This window comes from Zingiber officinale, chromosome 9A, assembly GCF_018446385.1.
Source record: "Zingiber officinale cultivar Zhangliang chromosome 9A, Zo_v1.1, whole genome shotgun sequence".
NCBI lineage: Eukaryota > Viridiplantae > Streptophyta > Magnoliopsida > Zingiberales > Zingiberaceae > Zingiber > Zingiber officinale.
In genome coordinates, this window is record NC_056002.1 from 13,081,366 (window position 1) to 13,103,224 (window position 21,859).

Genomic DNA, 21,859 nt, shown 5'->3' on the forward strand with positions numbered 1-21,859 from the left:
CTATGACTGTCCCTAAGGTGGACAATCATGATCCATCGATGGATGACCCCCCAGAAAATCTTGGCTAGCTCAAGTAGTTCCTTGTGGGTGGAGAAATCTCACCACAACCTTGCACAAGCATGCTTAATCACAGAGAACTTAGAAGACTCTAATAGACTTTAACTAAATCTATTTTGTCAACCTGAGCCACTCACCTGAGCTCTCTTAAATAGAGCTCAGGAGGAACAGCTTGTTGTTCCTACCGCTACTAGTTGACTGGTCACACCACCAGTCGACTGGTCCTCTGTGGAATTCGACCGTTATAATCCAATGGCTCGATATCGTCGACTGATGTCAGGACCAGTCAACTGGTCCACTCTGATTGAGATAACAGAAGTATTTTGTTCTCTCCCAGTTCAACTACAGTCGATTGGTACATACACCAGCGGACTGATAAACCCTAAACCTAAGGTTTTGCCTCGAGTACAATATCTCAACACTCGTTCTTACCTGCACAACCTTAACATTGTCTTCTAGCCTCCTCCATCAACCTTGCGCCCCTCGGATGCCTTCCTATCCTTCACGCCTTGTCTTCTAGAGTTTCCATCGGCCTTATCCATGTTGTCGAGTCTTCTATTGCCAAGAGACTCCTCACCTCTGGGACTTCAACCTTGTCAAGTTACACTTGGACTTACATTGTCAAAATTACATACTTAAACTTGCACCTCCAAGACTCTACTTGGACTTTTACCATTACTAAGATTCCATTTGGACTTTCCTGTACCTACACACTCAAAGGCACATCAAATATAATAATAAACTTAACTTAAACCTTTACCTAAACATCAAAATCAAGGGTACCTAGATTGCTCTAACAGTTCCGACCAAATATCATGGTTAAGCTATCACTCAACAAAGTCACAGACCTACCCACACTCTAGAGACCATCGATGAACGAGATGAAAGACTGAGATGCACATAAAGAGAGGGTTAGACTAGTTGGGGATGGATCTCAGAGCCACTCCGACCCCCAAATTAGGATTTTCTTGAGGTGGAGTATTCAAGAACGAAGTTGGAGATGAAGAGTAGAACCTAACAGAGTTGAAGAGAAATCAGAATCCCCTTGTCGTTACATTCATCAGTATCTATATAGTTGTCAGGAGAGCCTCTTCGTGTAGAACAAAACATCATCTTAGTAGGAGTAGGCAAGGGGACCAAATTTAACAACCATCAGTTGCCTCCCATTTATCCAACACCATGTATAAGTAGGGGGCATATAGGAGACCAGATCTAATAACCTCGTAATCGTTCATCCATTCTTAGAATGCTATGTGTCCTATAATATTCGTAGTCCTTGTCAGCGAGCCCGTGTAGGGCATAGGCTTGTCTTGAGGGTAAAAATAGGTGATGTCGATGTGGAGTGACCTTGAGAATAGACAAATCAGGATATGAGACTAAGACTGAGAGGATGATATCGGAACCTGGGGCTAAGTCAGAGATGATGTTGAGATCCAATGCTGAAAAAGAATATTAACAACGAGGGCCAAGCTAGAGATGATGTTAACTATTGATAGTTGAGAGAGGGTGTTGGCGAATGAGACTGAGATAAAGATGATGTCAATGATTGAGAGATTGTGTTGAGACTTGGGGATATGCAGAGATGATGTCAGGATCTAATGCTGAGAGAAGGTGTCGGCGACTAAGACCGAGACAAAGATATGTCAGTGATTGATAGATGGTGATAAGACTTGGGGCTATGCCAACGTCGATGTCGGGATCCAATGCTGAGAGAGAGTGTTTGTTAGGATCGATGATCGCGGCTAGAGAGGGGGGTGTGAATAGCCGACCCCAAATTCGCGTTTCTTCCTACGATTAGGGTTAGCACAGTGGAAATAAAACAATAGAAATGAAACAAAGATAATCAAACCTTAGACGCAGCGATGTAACGAGGTTCGGAGATGATACTCCTACTCCTCGGCGTGTCCGTAAGGTGGACGAAGCCTATCAATCCGTCGGTGGATGAGACCCCGGATAATCGGCTAAGATGAACTCCTTCTGGGTGGAGAAACCTCGCCACAATCTCTTTGCAACAGCAATAAGGAGTACAACAATAGAGAAAGCAAATAAGAAGAATATGAATGTACAAACACTACCAAGTTTTCTTGCCTTCTCGTTATCGACTGAAGTCCGTTGATGAAGCGACAACTTCACGGATTCAAGCACAGCAGCTAGACAACCAGCCGACGGAAGCTCACACGAAGCTTCAGCAATGGGGAGCTCAACAAAGCTCAGATCGTAGGAGCAAGAACCAGGAGAAGAAGAAGAGTAGAGACCCTCGACCTCGGTATATATCCTGCGAAGAAGAAGACACATAAACTAGCCGTTGTGTCGCAACGGCTAGGACCTGGACCGATCAGGCACACTCCTGATCGGTCCAGACCTTCTCTGATCGGTCTTGGGGACCGATCAGGACCTATGCTGATCGGTCCCCAGACCGATCAGCACACTTCACAGAGAGTTTGCGCAACTCTCTGTGCGTGCCCTGATCGGTCCCGGGGACCGATCAGGCTTCATGCTGATCGGTCCCCAGACCGATCAGTAAGCTCACAGGGGCACTGATCGCTTTCTGATCGGTCTTCAGACCGATCAAGAAACCACAGTATCACTGGATCGGTCACCAGACCGATCCAGGTCTTGGTTTTTGCCCAAACCAAGTCCAAACCGATATCCGATCAACCTTGACCTATTGGTACATCATGCTTAGCATCCGGTCACTCTCTTGACCTGCTAAGACTCCCCACCAAGTGTCCGGTCAATCCCTTTGACCCACTTGGACTTTTCTCTTCGTGTCAAGTATCCGGTCACTCCCTTGACCTACTTGACCTTCTCAACACCAAATGTCAGATCACCCTTGATCCATCTGGATTTTTCCTTGCCCGGCTTCACTCACCAGGACTTTCACCTAACTTCACTCACTAGGATTTTCACCTGGCTTCACTCACCAGGATTTCCAATCTGCCCGGCTTCACTCACCAGGACTTTTCCGTCTGCCTGGCTTCACTCACCAGGACTTTCGCCTGGCTTCACTCACCAGGACTTTCCCACTGCCTGGCTTCACTCACCAGGACTTTCCCACTGCCTGGCTTCACTCACCAGGACTTATCCGTCTGCCTGGCTTCACTCACCAGGACTTTCCACATCCGGTCCAGAAAACGAGCTACCGAGCCCTCTCTGACCACAGTTCGGAGAACGAGCTACCGAGCCCTCTCCGACTTCCATCCGGTCCAGAGAACGAGCTCCCGGTCCCTCTCTGAGCTAGTCCGGAGAACGAGCTACCGAGCTCTCTCCGACTTCCACTTGCCAAGTTCCCATACTTGGACTTTTCCCGTGTCAGGTCAACTCACCTCGGGTCAACCAGGTCAACCTAGACCTAAGGTTGCACCAACAATCTCCCATCAAAATACAACTCTTTCGTTCTTGTCAAACATCAAAATACAACTCGAGTCAGGTCAACTCGAGTCGGGTCAACCAGGTCAACCTTGACCTAAGGTTGCACCAACAATCTCCCCCTTTTTGATGATTGACAATACCTTTAAGTTAGGCTAATCCAATAGCCTCAACTTTCCTCATGCCACTAGGTAATGAAACATAAGTTACAACCTTACATTCTCCTTCTAAGAAGGCAACCTCCTTCTTAAATAATGAAGGCCTAACTTAAACCCTTCATTCTCCCCCTATTGGCACACATCAACAAACTCTCCCCCTGAAGAGTAAGTTATCGTTGTTCACAACTTCACTCGTCGTGATCAACAAACTCTCCCACTAACTCCAATGTTCTTCCTTGAACATTCTCTAGACATTCTTCCCCTTTTTGACACACATCAAAAGGAGTGAATCAAGGTCAAGAGTTTCTTCCTAATGAAAGTCTCATACCTTTCATTGAAACCCTTAATTTCCCCCTTGATACTAATGTCAATAGTCAATTTAGTGATAATCCCATATCACTCACGACAACTCCCCCTAAAGGTCAAATCCCCTTGACCAATAGGTAAAACTCCCCCTAAAGGTCAACTCCCCCTTGACCATTGCACCAACAATGTCTTGGAGAGTTTCAACCCTTTAGAAATCCAAAACTCCAACTTCATTGCTGAAATTTCAGAAATTTCAGACAGCACAGTCGAAACTGGCACGCCCTGATCGGTCACCAGACCGATCAGGTCTTCCCTGGATCGGTCACGGTGACTGATCCAGGCACCCCTGGACCGATCAGAATCCCCTCTGATCGGTCCACAACTCTGATTTCTGATTTCTGATTTCTTCTCCCGAAATTCAGAAACCTCTAGAAAATCACAGAAAATTTCAAAAATTGTAAAATTTTGAGGATACATTCCTCAAAACATATACTATCATGGAAAAATAATTTTCTATAAAAATAAGTTCCATTTTCAACTCTTGATACAAAGTTCAAAAGTCTTTGAAATAGCTCAAAGTTAACTTATCTTTGTATCAACTTGTTCAATGATGAATGCTATCACTAGAAAAGCTTCATCAAGGTTTTTCAAATCAATTTTGAAATGATTTTAAACCCTTTAATTTGGGACCACAATCTTAGGGCGAAATGTACATGACTCGTACACAAGCTTTCCCTATGATCCCCCAATTTCGAATTAGGCTCATCTAGGTACAAGAACTATGCACCTTGATCCTAACTCATAATCATAATATCTCACACACATCTAAGGTGTATCAAACACATCCAAGTCAATTTTGATGTGAGATATGGGTTTAGGTTAGCTTAGGATAAGTTCTCATGCATTTTCTAAAACAACAACTTGATCTCCATATCAAATTGTGTTGTTTATCCTTAGATCAATTTCATTGATTATAAATGCAAGAAATGATGACATGACATAAAATGATATCATAAATGAAAACATGTGCCAATGTCATGATGTCATGGCATAAAGTATGAAACTTAAATAAAGCATGACATATAACTAACCTAAGCATTATCATGACATTTCAAATGACCATAAAATAAATATGATGTCATGACATGACATATGGCAAACAATATATGGCAAATAACATGTAAAGGTATAGAAAATACCTAATTCTAGCCTTAGTTGCCATTTTTGATAATTTTTTATCATTTTGCCATAAAATTCTATATTCCTAAGTGTAATAGACCTAAAGTCATATACTAAGGATTTTTAGATCACTATGTGCCAATTAGATTGACCCTAGAAAACTCTTCAATTGTGATTGGCACATCCTAAACACCTTAGGAATGATTTTCCATTTCATTTCCAAGGCTTGATTACACCTTGAAAATTCCTAAAGTGCCACCTTTTGCCATGATTAGGTTAACTACCTATTCAAGTAAGGTTGGCACACTCTAACTCATCTAGCGTGATGAAATCACGCTCCTAGGAACCCAATACCTATTAGAGCTCATTGGGTTAACTAAATATTCACTAGGGATGACTTTCCTAGCAATCCTCCTAATGACCCTCCTAGGCTTTAAAGCCTTGGTCATTTGGGACTCATCAAGATCCACTCTAGGGGTGACTCCCCTTGTGACCTTGGTGATGGTCTTCCTAGCCCTAGATTTTGTTCCATAATCGAATGGAACATTATGATAAGTGGGCTTGACCACTTGGGACTTAGGTTTGTGACCCAAACCTTTCTTGTCCTTGGACTTGGGTTTTTGTCCCCTAGACCTTAGAGTCAAATCCTCAAGAGCCTTTTCTAGAGAGTCAAGTCTTGACCTCAAGACTTGATTTTCTTTCTCTAATACCTCAAGCTTTAATTTATCATTTTTCTTTGAGGTATTCCTAGGCATATGTCTAGAAGTTTTGGGATTTCTACCTAGGTTCTCCTTAGCCTTAGATGAGTTAATTCTAGGGTTAGCATTTCTAGAATTGTCCTTATCTAGGTTAACATGTTTGGCTCCTAAGCTCATGTATTGATTTCTAAGGTTAACATGTTTATCATTATTGGCAATTGCAATAAGGCTACTAGCATGTGTCTTATTATAATTGCAAAAATGAGCCTTAGAGGGTACCTTAGGGTTTGCCTTAGCTCCCCCTATTGATGTGCTCGATCTCTTGTCCTTGTGAGATTGCCTCCCCCTCGGACATTGGCTCATATAGTGTCCCTTTCGCTTGCATTGGAAGCACACCACGTGCTCCTTGCCCTTGCGTATCGGGACTCCGGCTTCCTTGACCTTTGGCGCCGGTGGAGTCTTCCTAATCCTCCTTGGACACTTACTCTTGTAGTGCCTAAATTCCCTACACTCAAAGCACATTATGTGTAATTTGCTAGAAATTAAAATGCTTGAGTTACCTAGGTTTGAGGATGGATGAACGCTCTCTTCTTCATCCCTTCCGGAGGTAGAAGCTTCTTCTTCTTGCTCCGAACTTGAAGAAGAACTCTCCTCCACTTCATCCTTAGATGTTGAGTGGCCCTCAACTTCTAATTCGACACTTCCATGATGTGAGCTACTTGGCTCACTTGACTCCTCTTCATGGTTTGATTTGGAGCTCTCCTCATGGAACTTCGCCAAGTTGTTCCACAACTCCTTGGCATTGTTGTAACCACCTATCTTACACAAGATATCGTTAGGTAATGAGAATTCAAATATTTTCATTACCTCGTCGTTGATTAGGGATTGGTGGACTTGTTCCTTGGTCCACTCCATCTTCTCTAGGGTTTCTCCTTTCTTGTCCATCGGAGGCTTGAAACCTAATTGAACACAACTCCAATTTTCAAGGTTAGTCATAAGAAAGTACTTCATTCTTACCTTCCAAAACGCGAAGTCATCGCGATCGTAGAAGGGTGGAATCGTGACATCTTCTCCAAATAGATCCATCTCTAGCTTGTGCTCCCTCGGGTGTTAATCCGGCGAAGAGCGACCTCGCTCTGATACCACTTGTTAGGATCGATGATCGCGGCTAGAGAGGGGGGTGTGAATAGTCGTCCCCAAATTCGCGTTTCTTCCTACGATTAGGGTTAGCACAGTGGAAATAAAACAATAGAAATGAAACAAAGATAATCAAACCTTAGACGCAGCGATGTAACGAGGTTCGGAGATGATACTCCTACTCCTCGGCGTGTCCGTAAGGTGGACGAAGCCTATCAATCCGTCGGTGGATGAGACCCCGGATAACCGGCTAAGATGAACTCCTTCTGGGTGGAAAAACCTCGCCACAATCTCTTTGCAACAGCAATAAGGAGTACAACAATAGAGAAAGCAAATAAGAAGAATATGAATGTACAAACACTACCAAGTTTTCTTGCCTTCTCGTTATCGACTGAAGTCCGTTGATGAAGCGACAACTTCACGGATTCAAGCACAGCAGCTAGACAACCAGCCGACAGAAGCTCACACGAAGCTTCAGCAATGGGGAGCTCAACAAAGCTCAGATCGTAGGAGCAAGAACCAGGAGAAGAAGAAGAGTAGAGACCCTCGACCTCGGTATATATCCTGCGAAGAAGAAGACACATAAACTAGCCGTTGTGTCGCAACGGCTAGGACCTGGACCGATCAAGCACACTCCTGATCGGTCCAGACCTTCTCTGATCGGTCTTGGGGACCGATCAGGACCTATGCTGATCGGTCCCCAGACCGATCAGCACACTTCACAGAGTCTGTAACCGATCAGACTGATCGGTCCGGGCGCGTCCAGGCTTACCTGATCGGTCCCCGCACCGATCGATTACACACAGAGGGTGGAGCGATCGGTCCGTCGACCGATCAGAATCTGATACTGATCGGTCACCAGACCGATCCAGGTCTTGGTTTTTGCCCAAACCAAGTCCAAACCGATATCCGGTCAACCTTGACCTATTGGTACATCATGCTTAGCATCCGGTCACTCCCTTGACCTGCTAAGACTCCCCACCAAGTGTCCGGTCAATCCCTTTGACCCACTTGGACTTTTCTCTTCGTGTCAAGTATCCGGTCACTCCCTTGACCTACTTGACCTTCTCAACACCAGATGTCAGATCACCCTTGATCCATCTGGATTTTTCCTTGCCCGGCTTCACTCACCAGGACTTTCACCTAACTTCACTCACTAGGATTTTCACCTGGCTTCACTCACCAGGATTTCCAATCTGCCCGGCTTCACTCACCAGGACTTTTCCGTCTGCTTGGCTTCACTCACCAGGACTTTCGCCTGGCTTCACTCACCAGGACTTTCCCACTGCCTGGCTTCACTCACCAGGACTTTCCCACTGCCTGGCTTCACTCACCAGGACTTATCCGTCTGCCTGGCTTCACTCACCAGGACTTTCCACATCCGGTCCAGAGAACGAGCTACCGAGCCCTCTCTGACCACAGTTCGGAGAACGAGCTACCGAGCCCTCTCCGACTTCCATCCGGTCCAGAGAACGAGCTCCCGATCCCTCTCTGAGCTAGTCCGGAGAACGAGCTACCGAGCCCTCTCCGACTTCCACTTGCCAAGTTCCCATACTTGGACTTTTCCCGTGTCAGGTCAACTCACCTCGGGTCAACCAGGTCAACCTAGACCTAAGGTTGCACCAACAATCTCCCATCAAAATACAACTCTTTCGTTCTTGTCAAACATCAAAATACAACTCGAGTCAGGTCAACTCGAGTTGGGTCAACAAGGTCAACCTTGACCTAAGGTTGCACCAACAGTGTTGACAACTGAGGTTGAGATAGAGATGATGTATGTGATTAAGAGATGTTGCTAGAACCTATGGGTATACTAGAGATGATGTCAGTGTCTGGATTGATCTGGTTAGACTTGAATCTCACCTGAACTATATTTGATCATCTGTTTGGATGGGGTGAGTGAAGGTTCATTAACGGAAGAGAAAGGGAGGGGAAGGGAGGGAAAGAAAGGGGAAGTAAAGTATTTATATTATCCTTGTTTGGGAGGGAGGGAAGGTTCATTAACGTAACATGTATTACCGTGCTTGGAAGGAAAGTGAGGGTAATGAAGGTTAAATATATAAAGTTACAAAATTACTCTCACTTTTGTTAAAAACTTACGCATTCAAAAATATAGTGCATCTTGCATACATTTATTAGTTAAGACTTACACATTTAAACATTTATAGTTCATTTTCTAAAGCCGGTGTCGGCGTCAACATCGAAGTCGGCATCGGCGTCAACATTGAAGTCGGCGTCAGCATTGGCGGAGTGCGAGTGTCGGGCGGTGTGACTCGTGTGGTGCAAGTGTTTTTCGTCGTGACACAAAAAATATCTAGAACAATGATTTTTAGAATTAGGGGGTGTTTGGTTTAAGTGTAGGAATGGGAATGGAAATGAGTTCAATATTAGACTGAAATGGGAATGAGTTTAGTCATTTTAATACTATTGTTTGGTGTATAAATTTTGATTTGGTATGATTACCAATACTGCTGTTTGGGTTGTCAAAGGTTTGAGAATACAAATATAATAAATATAATATTCACCCTTAAAATAAATCATAATATTCCTAGTAAGGTGATCATTAATGGTACAATGATAATTTATTTTTTTTGAAAAAAAATTAAATGTCATTGATTTAGTTGTAAAAATTATTAGAATGGAAAAGGATAATACAGTAATGTTAAATTTAAAATAAAATTTAAAAAATAAATAAATATCCATTATATAAATGAGATAATTTACAAGCAAAGAGTTCATGAGCACTTAATATTGGCTCAGTTTTTTTATATCTACCGAAGGCTTTGTTAGTGAGCAGTCAAGGACATCACCTATTTAGGATAAACAATATGCAACATGGAATGATAATTACAAAACACAAAAGCATACAAGGGAGCATGTTTCGGCATGAGATCTAGCTTTGCATTGACTTCTCTATGGTCGAAAGGAAACAAAGAAAACATAGAAACAGAATACTACATCAATTTAATCTAGGTGAGTGCTTCAAAATCATCATTGTTTTTTTTTTCATTTTCCTTATATTCTGCTAGCCTCTACTACATATGAATCCTAGCTAGTTCATTCTTCTCTTGATTTTTTCTTTTTATGCTAAGCAAAACAATTCAGAGAAGTAGTCTCAGAGTTTTGCTCTTAATGGCCTCTCCCCATATAGTGCAGTATCTTTAGCTATGATTGTCTTGAGGTGAAGTCATTGACTGTGTCAGCGATAGATCCATTCTATTTTTTGTCACTGCCAATGGCAATCTCAATCGGCTATACAAGGCATACAAAAAGGTAATTGTGATGTGAAGTGAACCCATCGAGCAGGGAACAATGCAGGGCGATCAAGAGCTTAAGCAGTCGGTATCTTCATTTACTACTTACTATCCATTCCGAGTTGTCTTTCTATTCCATGCCGCACTGGCAAGTAAATGAAGGGAAAAAATAATGTGAGAAATAAGTAATGAAATGAAATTATATTAACAACTAAATAAAAGAATGAGTAGAGCAATTATGTTTACAAATGTTATCACAGAATTTATGGAAGAATTCTATTATAGCTCACATATAAACTTTCCAATCTTGCTACTATAACTCACCCATATCAAGAAATAGAATAACTTTAACTGAACTATCAAGAAAAAGAATCGTCTTACAGTAGCATCCACTTGTTTAATCCCACACAATTTGATATTCATATATTTAGCAGGGAACAAAAATGATCAATGTCTCCAAAACAACAAAAAAAAAACATGTTTCCACAAAATCCAACAATGTTATCACAAAACTCAGCAATGTTATCACAAAAACTTAGCAATATTATCACAAAACTCAGCAATATTATCACAAAATTTAGCATAACAGTCATGGAACACAAGTAGTCTCCACAAAATTCAGCACCATTATCTACATATTTGAGGAGGGAATGAGCAGGCTAACCACATAGTTCCTTCGTAACTCTGAAGGAAGATTGAATAACACATCAATTTTGTCCTTATCTGCAGTGAATATATTAGCTACTTTGAATACATCACCACTAGGAAGACTAAGGTTCATTAGCTCAGCAATCACATCTTTCATTCTTTCTGAAGCCATTTTTTCTCGCAAATTTTCTTCTGCCATGACATTTGCAATGATTACAAAATTTGCATTAAAATCATCCACAAAAGTGTGAAATCCATTGTTCATGTCTTGTAGTTATGTCCCAATATCCAAGTGTGTTGTTAGTTTTTTTCTTTGCAACTTTATCTCGAGTTGTTAATGGTTGTTTTCGTTTTGTCGCTGACTTTGTCACATCAGTGTTTTGTGAAGTAGTGGGGGTTGATTCTGATTCAAAATACAGATTATTGTCTTCTTCATACTCATTTGAAGAAGGATAGAATGCACCCAGATTTTCACATCCACTTTCATCATTTTGATCAACTTCCAAATTGTAAATAGCATCTACATAGCCTTGAACAATAGCACCAATAGCTCTATCCCTTCCATAAACTAATTCAAGTTGATTCAAATATGGAAATTTGAAATCCCACATTCCTTTTGCCTCTTTGTGAGTCTACAAAATATAAAATATATATGATTGAAAAAAGTTTAAGGAAATATGAAATGAAAGATTTGAGAGAGTAAAAAATTTTGGACACTAATATATAAAATTACCTGACAGTAGCTATCAAACCATTGCTTTTCACATGTTATTTTTTTCTCCACATCATTCCATTGACATCCACTTTGCCTACACATGTCATTAATAATATGAAATCTTGTCTTTAACCACTTGATTTTGGATTCAAGATGAGGTGTAACTTGTTTTATAAAAGTAGGGATCTTGCTTAGCATTCTCTTATGCACCTCAGTCATGTAATTGCTTTTAAACCTACCATCCGTCTTCCATGAAGGATCATAAGTCATATCTTGAAGAGTTGCAATTAATACTTGGACCTCATTTTCTATCCAAAAATATTTATTTCTCCCACATCCTCGAACCATTTGATCTTGCTCCATCCTAACATATAATAATGTCACACCAAATTTGCAAGTCAAACCATTAAAAGTCATGAGTAAAAAAGACAATGGTTATAAGAAATTAAAACATGTGATACAAAATTTATCAGGAAACCAAATGTATTCGATCATAAATAATATATAAACTAAAATAAAATAATTACTGGATTAAATGAATAACATTTACATTCACAAAACAAACACCTCCTTAAACATGACAAACATGTTGAAACATCCATTAAAATGTAATAACAAAATCATTAACATATCCCCTTGCCCATAAATGGTCAAGGATACGATCTTTCACTCCAATGATTAAACATTTTAAGTGCCAATGTATTTCTAAAGTTGGTCCATTCTTCAGTTGGGGTGATACTTGTCACATATTCATCATCTTCGAAGTGTTCATCTTCCATGTCATCTTCTTCAAGTGGTTCTATCTCTTGTGGATCAAAACTTATGTACTTTCGAATCAGATTGTGTAAAAGGCAACATGCTGAAATAATGCACACTTGAGTTTCAATTGGAAAAAATGAGGGGGAAGCTAATATTTTTCATCGCCCTTTTAGTAACTCAAAGCATCTCTCAATCACATTTCTGGCCTTTGAATGTTTCATATTAAAATACTCTTCGATTGTTTGTGGTCGGTGACCGTAAAACTCATTTAGATGGTATTATTACCCTCGAAAAGGAGCTAAAAATTCCTCCGCACTACAATATCCAGAATCCACCAAATAATAACAACCTTAAAGAACACAAAAAAATATTTTGCATTAATTATGAGTTTGAATGAAGTTTTATATTGAAAAGCTAACTAGCTAGTACAAGACCAATTGTGTCTTGAGGAACTTTAAGACCGTTAGACCTAATCATAGCATCTCTAGGCACACGACTATCATGTGCAGAACCCTCCCATCTAGGTAAAACATATATAAATTGCATGTTTGGACAGCAAACACCCAATACATTTGAAGTTATATTTGCTTTTCTAGTGCAATATCAAGGTTTTTTTATCAGAAGGAGGTATGACTTTGATTAATGTACCATCCAAAGCACCTAAACAGTCCTGTCATTTAAATATTTTGAAAAAATAATAAATAAGATGGTTTTTTTTATTTCCAATAAGTTATAATTTTAATAAATACAAATGTAAAGTACCTTGAAACACCACTAACAATCGTCTTGACAATCTTTAGTAATAGGAATTGGTTTTTTAAGTAAAATGGAATGCAATTTCAAGATTGCTAGAAGGCAACTATTAAAATGATAATTGATAGTTTCTCCACTTCGTAAAAATAATAGACTCATTGTCCTTTTTTTTTTTGTGAGCTAAAACATACACAAAAATAGCAACTACTTCTTGTAGAGACATATTTTTGGTGTCTTTTAAATCTCCAATATCTTCTACCATATCACATAATATTCCAAAAGTTTGTCTATTCATTCGAAGCTCACTAATACAAGTAATATCAGAGTCTTGAGTGAATCTAAACACTCAATTCATTCTCTCAAGTGTTTTCTCTTTTTTGGTTTTAAGTGGAGGCCTCATAATATACAAATGTAGCAACAACAATCGGTACCACATAACATATACAATACTGAACATGTTCACCATTGATGCTATAATCCGAATATTTCGAATGATTTTACATCTTCTACTAGTAGTAGGAATACAGAGCATTATCTTCTACATAGCAATAGATAAAAATTAATAGTTACATACAAAATAAGAAAACTCACTTAATTCTATTTTCACTCATCTTGAGTAACGAATCATAGGTAATGAATCAAGAATTCAAAAAAAAAAATCCAAGAAGGACAATTTCTAAGAAGATTTAAGCCCTAAGAAAAGCATAAGCTTAAGTACACTTGATCTAGATCAATTTTGTGAAGACTATTTCAAATCAACAAAGGATCTAGAATCAGGAAGGAACATAGAAGACAGGATTTCTATAGTTTAAGAGTAACTAATACAAAAAGGCCTATATAGAAATATCATTGGAAATGCAGAACAAAATTGTAATTTGCCTAATGTGAAACCATCTTCTTTTCAGTATTTCTACCACAATGACTTAAGGATTCAAATGCTAGTATGATTGCCTTAATTAATTCATCTTGGTACAAAAATTCAGAAGTAACTTAGGATAAGAAATATAAACTACATGTAAGGAATGATTAGATTTGAGTTCTGTTGATAAATATGTATAAAGAATCAATAATTGAAAAAAAATAGGTAAACAAACAGCAAGCGATTCATCATAAGGTTTAGGGTTAAGGATTACCTGCTTGATGTGGAGTGCGGCGGCAAGGGAGGAAGATGAAGTTGGAGTCGAAGAGGAGGCGGCGACGGGCACACTCGAAGAGCCTATGATGAGTTACGCCGGAGAGGACGTTGTTGTCGCACGAAGTGTGGGGCGCGATTGTTGCGGGGTTCCGTTGTCGCATGAGGTCGAGGATGGTGTTGTCGCACGAAGTCAAGTTAAGGCAAACAAAATGAAAGAAAAAAAAACAAAAAATATTTTATTGGGAACAAAAGTCATCCAAACGGGAATGAATTCTAAACACACCTAGTTAATTGGGTTTTGTTCATTCTTAATTATTTAGGAATGATTCCCAAATTTTTATTCTCATGCCCATTAACCAAACACTATATATTTCTATTATTCCATCCTCTCATTCCTAAACCCTTAAACTAAACGCCCCCTTAATATAATAAAACAGAGATAAAATTGAAATACAAATTTTTTTAATTCCCTTTACCCTTCCTTACATCTGAAATTGATATGTAAAAAATTCTTTTGTTTCATGTAAAAAATTCTTTTGTTTCATGAACAAATTTAAAAGTTATCTTTCCTTATCTTTCCTTTTCTAACTCACTTCCTAACTCTCAACCTGAATTTTAAATTTTACTTCTCCTTCTTTACCTTTCCCTCCCCTTCCCTTATCTCCTCCCAAATAATGCATAACTCATCCTAAACTCACCTCGAACTAATAACTCACTATCGAACTATGAGACATGTAGAGACCGAAAGAAACTACCATATCAATCCCTTTAATATCTCATACCGCGATCCTTCTCTAAATTTTAGCGGACTTAAAAACCTTGAGTTTGAGTTGAATCATCTTGGCCGCACAAAGTCAAAGATCACAACTCGTATTGGATCAACATCGATGGATTGGACAAAGACGCAAGATGACCTTGGAGAAAGAATATGTCAGTCACCGTGAGAAAGAAATATTGTTACACGAAGGGGATTAGGGATTTTGGGGATTTTACGTTAATTTAGTCGGACATTCCACGGTGTCTCTGTTCATGCTCGTCTGCTCTTAGAATATTTCATGCTGCAACGCCATGCTTCCTACGCTGCCGCTTCGCCCTGTTCCCTGGATCCACCACCTTTCTGCGGGCTTCTTCCATAGTTACTCTCTCATTCTGTGGGCAAATCCCACTTGGCGTCCAATACCTTGACTTGGGAAACTTCAGATTTAACGTTGACAAGAGAACGTTCCTTCCAGGCCAGTGCGTGCCGATCAATCTGAAGCACAGGAGACAAATTACAGATATCCAAAAAAAAAAAAAAGAACAGAAATCACAAGCTGTTGATCGTCTATTGTTGACTTCTTTGAGGTTTCTGATGCACTGTAGTACACTTGACGTTCCTATAAATACTTCCATGAGGCTACTCGAGTTGGAATCACACAGCAATATTTGAATTAGAATCAGAATATCCAGTAAAACATCATGGAGCTCTGGTTGCCTTCTCTTCCCCTGTCACTCTCCTTCCTCCTCCTCCTGCTGCTGGTCCTGAGGAGATACTTGAGGAGCAAATCTAGCAGGAACACGGGGCCGGAGTTCCCCGGCCCATGGCATCTGCCCTTGATCGGCAGCCTGCACCATCTCGTCGGCGCGCTGCCTCACCACGCGCTCCGTGACCTCGCCCGCAGGCACGGGCCGGTGATGCGCCTCCGCGTGGGGCAGGTGGACCAGATCGTGCTCACCTCCCGCGATGGCGCGCAGCAGATCCTCAAGGTGCAGGACGCCAACTTCGCCTTCCGCCCCGAGCTCACTGCCGCCAAGATCATCGCCTACGGCTGCCGCGACGTCGCCTTCTCCAACGGCGAGTACTGGCGCCAGCTCCGCAAGCTCTGCGTCATGGAGCTGCTCGGCGCCAAGCGCGTCAAGTCCTTCGCGTCACTGAGGGCGGAGCAAGTGTCCCTCCTCATGAGGGACGTCGGCTACGCCGCCACCGCCGGCAAGGAGATCAACCTCGGGGCGAGGCTCAACGAGCTGACCAACTCCATCGTCGTCCAGGCCTCCTTCGGCCGGAGATGCCCGCAGCAGAAGAAATTCATGGACACCATCAAAGAGGTGATCAAAATGTCCAGCGGATTCAGCGTCGGAGATCTCTTCCCCTCTCTGAAAATCATGGACGTCCTCACCGGGTTCAGCACCAAGCTGATCCACTACCACAAAAAGCTGGACGCGATCCTCGAAGAAACAATCCAGGAGCATTTGCTGAGCCGGAGAGACGACGAGGAGGACCTTATTGACGTCTTGCTCAGGCTCAAAGATCAAGGCGACCTGGAAGTGCCCATCTCGTACGAAAGCATCAAGGCTCTCGTCATCGTGAGTACTCTCTGTCAAACAAATTATATATTTATAAACATTAATTCACGGGAGCCAGACGATCCATCTCTTAATTACTTCGTCGTTGATGGTTGCGATCAGGATCTCTTTGCCGGAGGGACTGAAACCACAGCCAACACCATCGAATGGGCCATGTCAGAGCTCATCTTGCATCCTCAAGCAATGAACAGAGCGCAGGCGGAGGTTCGGGAGGCCATGAAGGGGAAAGGCTACGTGGAAGAGAGTGATGTTCCACAGTTCGCCTACATTCATTCCGTCGTCAAAGAAACTCTCCGATTGCACCCTCCCTTCCCTCTTTTATTTCCAAGAGTTGGCCAAGAGACCACTCAGGTTCTCGGCTACACAATTCCAGCCGGAACAAGAGTCCTCATCAACGTCTGGGCACTCGCAAGGGATCCAAAATATTGGCACGACGGCGAGAGCTTCAAGCCGGAGAGGTTTCAGGAGGGCGACGACAAGGAGTTCAAAGGCAATGACTTCGAATTCCTCCCTTTCGGCGCGGGAAGAAGGATGTGCGCCGGCATGTCCTTTGGCTTGTCCACTTTAGAGTTGGCCTTGTCTCAGCTCCTGTTTCACTTTGATTGGGCACTGCCTAAGGGGATGGCACCGGGAGATCTGGATATGGCTGAATCATTTGGATCCAGTGCCTCCAGAAAGATTAATTTGCACTTGGTTCCTTCTCCTCGTTTTCCTTTACGTACGTAGCTAAGATCAGTTGATGTTCCTTCTCCTTTACGTACTTTAAGATTGCTCCTGTGGTAGGTCTTTGTTATCCTTCATGTGCTTTAAGATAGATTGGTCATGTGTGTGGAGAAATAATAAAGTTACTAGAGAATTGCTATTGTAACACAAATGCATTTTATGGATCGGATATACATTTTATTGCTCACTCAGAGTTGGTTTTCACGATTAATTTTGAACCCAACTCAAATCAGGCTAGCACAAGCACGGCCCAATTTGAGCCGGACCATAGATGCCTGCCTCGTTCGAACATGCATATTGATTTATTGTTAGAATGAGTCCTCCAAGCCTACTCAAAGATGGGCCTTATCTTTGTCAAGACATCTACAGCAGTTACCTGTTTAAAGTCTGATTTTAAGCCAGTTCACTAACTAAGCTTTGCATGTTCTTCAACATCTCTTTCTCAAACTTAAAGCTAAACAAGAAATAACAACAATTAATGGAAGATATATATAATTTTTTTTCATTATTAATTAAAAGGCGTTTTCGATGATCTGCTGCTGATAACCATGATCAAAATTCTGTCTGTCCTTTTCTCTGCCTGTGAAAATTCCACTGAGACCACCAGTCAAGCAACAGGGTGAGTGCCAAAACTAAGACAGTGCCATCTTGTCATGCCAAAAGAAGAGGCAAAAACTCCAGACGGCGGCTAATGCTCCAGCTGACTCGAATGCCACTCACCCTGATAGATAACACAGTCAATTTCTGCAGTGTCCTGAACTCAGTGCCTGAAAGCAGATGGCACGCCTAAATTCGACAAATGCCCATAATCACACCCTGCCAATTCTTTTCCCTGTCACAATCACTTCCTCCTTCGAACGCAAAAACCAACCAATTCTTGGAATGAACAGTCTGACCATGTGAAGTGAACTGCCAATAATTGAACCCCCTTCATTTCTTCTACACAAATGTACCTTTCACAGATGCTGTAGAGTTCGATGTGATCTTTTTGGAGGGAATAAAGAAATAATATTTCATTTTATTTTGTTTCTAAATCTCCATGGCTCTTAGCTAGTTGCTGTGAAAGAAAGGCATCTCCAACTAGAACACACTAACTCACTTTAATGATTCCGGACTGGGAAAAATCTTTTGTGAGATTCATTGACACTGCTCCTGCATTGTTTTTTGTCTGCTCAGGCTCCAAATCTTTTGTCTGCATCGTTGCAAACTACAAGGGAATCCCAAGAACTTCAAGAGCTCATGATTTTTTTTTCATGTTTAAAAAAGAATTGAAATCCAACAGTGACGAGGATTGTGATGCAACTTTGATTAGCTCTTCCTTCCACTAGAGAGATTTCTGGCCAACTTTTGGGCAGGGCTGGACTTTTAGGCTTTGGCTGTGAGCTCAAGTTGGCAAAGACAAAGTTGCAGAGGTAAAGCAGAATGGAAGCTCAGCTAGGAACAATCTCACACAATTAGGCTGCACCTGTCAAAGTCATAGTCAATGATCATACATGAATCCTCTCATTGCCACCCGAAGCTGGTCGTGGCATTTTAGGTCAGTGGAAAAGGCAGTGGGGGCACTCTGAGGCAGGGCAAAAGGTTAGGTTTTGCCCCAAGTGTTTAAAGGGCTGACAGTGAGACTTCCTGACCTGCTGCAAATGGAAGCTCATGTAAAGGGCTACTGCACATGCATGGATGGAGAGCTAGGGAGGAACTTTATGTGTGAGGCCACAAAGCAAGGAGGGACCATTCGTGAATTGTGACTTCTTAGTAGATTCATTCAAGCACTTGTCCTTATGACATCGAGCTCAAGGACTCGATCGATTAGAAGGTAGTGCTAGAACAAGGAAGTTATAGACATCAACAATTCCTTTTTGGAGAGGTCCATATTCACAACAACTTGCACACTTAGCTTTGAGCCAATTAGGTTCGATCGAGAATCGGATGCCGATCCAATAGAGTTACACTCATGTCGGTTCAATCGAAAAGGCTAGGAACAATGACTCTGGTCGATCCGGTTCCAAAGCATTGACATCCATATCTTTTTGATACATTGAATCTATTCATCTTCATCCTTCTCCCCCCAATTGAGATATGTTTTTTTGTGCTTTATTCAACTTGTTCACCCTCAAAGCTCACAGTGTTGATGAAGGGAATCTAGGCATCAACACGTACATTAAAGTATGGAATCCAATGCAGCATCTTTTTTTATTTATTTATTTATGGCTCTGAAAAATTCATATTATATTTGTTCCTTAGATCGCTCAACTTTGCTTTAAAACAAATTCATATTATATTTGTTCCTTAAATCATATTTTAATTGTTAAAAATATAGCTTAGGAAACAAATCTTTTAAAGCCAAAAAGAGTCCAATTCTCCATATAATATAAAATAGTTTTTTTTTAAAACAATGTAAACTTTTAACAAATGTAGTCCTAAAAGATTTTTAATAATATTTTTTATAAAAAAATATAATCTTTCATTCATCTTTCTTTTGCTTTTTTAACACAATAAGAGAATTCTTTATTTAGTGAAAAGTTAAGAGCATTCATAGTGATTTTAAAAGAAAATTTGTCATAAAAAATATTTGATTCTATCCGAAAATTAAAGAAAATAATAAACTGAGAACTATAGAGTTGATTAACGTACAATCTTATAATATAAAAGATATTAGTGTCGAGTCGAAAAAGGGTCCCGACAAATCCTCCAATGCTCAAGTCAGTTTCTGATATAGTGAAGAATAGTAAGAATATTGTAGCAAAGAGCATGTCGAATAATAAAGTTACGTATACATCCGCTTGTAAATGAAAACTTCCTTTTATAGTGTCATTATAGTGTTTACGCACGTATTTCAAAGTGTACGCATGTTTTCCAAAACATCTTAAAAAAAGACAAATTAAAAAATGTCTCTGACACTTTCCTTTAAGTAAACACACAAATCCCTGATGTGACAGATGGGAAACTTCTAAAGGATAGTCTGACTATTGGACATACTCAATTGTCAGTGACACAAGTCTCAAAAAGGGTATGATGAGATACGCTGGTGGGTCCCACTGTAGGCTCTCGGACTAGCTGTCCCCATTCCGTCGTGTCGTTCAGAGATGCTGGCTTGTCCCCTTCTTTACTTCATGACTATAAGTGATTACTTTTGTCCAACTAGTCATGCCTCTTGATCGGCATGGATTAACTTGTCGGACAATTGCTGTTCGACATCCTTGCCCGCCCGATCAAGGGCCCTCGATCGTCTAGTTTGATTGGTCAATCAGAGCCCTTGAATATTTTTGACCTTGACCTCTACACTTTTTCCCCCTTTTGACACTTCTTTGATGGAATCCTACTTCATCACCAAATCAATATTCTTTTTTTTTTCCTTAATTACCAAAATAAATAAAAAGTTTCAAAACAATTTGTAAAGGGAATAGTTGACTTCATCTCAAGTTGCAATCGAACATCATGGTCCCCACATGGAACTGTGGTCATCCCATCTGAATACTTTAGCTTAATTAGATTCAATAATTTAGCCACTAATTATAATGCATTTGAATGATTAGCACACTAATAGATGAGTTAAAGCCATTTGTTATTCCTTGGTGAATAATGAATTTAAGAAGTTTGTTCTCTAGTTTATTTAGAAAGACTTGTGAAGTTTCTTTTTTTTTAAAAAAAAAAATAATACATTTTCATTGCAAATTGCACTAGACTGAATAATTAGAAAGACAAACATTTTCAAAAGTACAAATAATTGCCGTGGTTTTTGTCTTTTTGTTTCCCATTGTCTTTTTCCATTAAATAATAAATTGTTTTATTTATTGCATGCCAAGTAACTTTTTGAATAATTTTAAAAGTGCCATATTTTTCATTATATTTTTTAAAATGTTCTTTGACATTTAATTATATTGATGACAAAATGTTTCTTTAAATGAGCAGTTTATATAGTGTAAAATAAATACTTTAGTAATAAATAATTGACATTTTAAAATTAAGCTAACTAGAGAGTAGAAATTCAAAAATAAAAATATATAATTTATTTTTACAAACCACTAGGATTATTTTTAAATTATAAAAAAAGGAAGGAGATAAAGGTGACATAAAAAAAAAGTGGAAAGGTGTTTATCTTACTATTTTTCATTTTTTCCATAATCTCTTTCTTTACTAACTAACTAATTAATTTTGGTGAAGTTTGAAAGTACATTAATATTCTTTTTATTACATATAAAAAATAATTCTAAAATTTATTAATAATTTTCACAAATACATCAATCAGTGACTTAATTGCGGTATATTATTGAAATTTTTTTTAATAATCGATTAAAAATTTAGAGTTATCTTTAGTCCTACATCTTAGAATTGACAACTATGTGTGCAGAAAAACTTTTATAAATACTTTAGATCATCGATGTTAAAAAATATACTTTCTCAGCTTTTTGGCTAAGATTAAATTAGCCGCATCCTTATCAAATTTATGAGCAACCTTTTGGCTAAGATTAGATATAGTATACCTTTTGGCTAAGATTAAATATAGTATTTATTCTTAAGTTTAATATTTGATATAAAGTATTATATTAGATGCATCCTTATCAAATTTATGGACGATCTTTTGGCTAAGATTAAATGTAATATTTATTCTTAAGTTTAATATTTGA

General features: G+C 39.9%; 1 protein-coding gene across 1 annotated transcript; it reads left to right on the top strand.

Annotated features, from left to right (window-relative positions):
* Window positions 1–15,581: 15,581 nt before the first annotated feature.
* LOC122021800 (premnaspirodiene oxygenase-like) lies at window positions 15,582–17,430 on the top strand. The gene is made up of 2 exons (XM_042579956.1): window positions 15,582–16,511; window positions 16,614–17,430. Exons 1-2 carry the CDS (start codon window positions 15,627–15,629, stop codon window positions 17,235–17,237), a joined length of 1,509 nt encoding a protein of 502 aa, XP_042435890.1. The 5' UTR covers window positions 15,582–15,626; the 3' UTR covers window positions 17,238–17,430.
* The last annotated feature ends 4,429 nt before the right edge of the window (window positions 17,431–21,859 follow it).

Excerpts from the sequence above, each read along its gene's own strand:
- LOC122021800 (XM_042579956.1), top strand. The coding sequence starts at position 15,627 with ATGGAGCTCTGGTTGCCTTCTCTTCCCCTGTCACTCTCCTTCCTCCTC. Across the intron at positions 16,512-16,613 it reads GCATCAAGGCTCTCGTCATC|GATCTCTTTGCCGGAGGGAC; the intron begins GTGAGTACTCTC and ends GGTTGCGATCAG.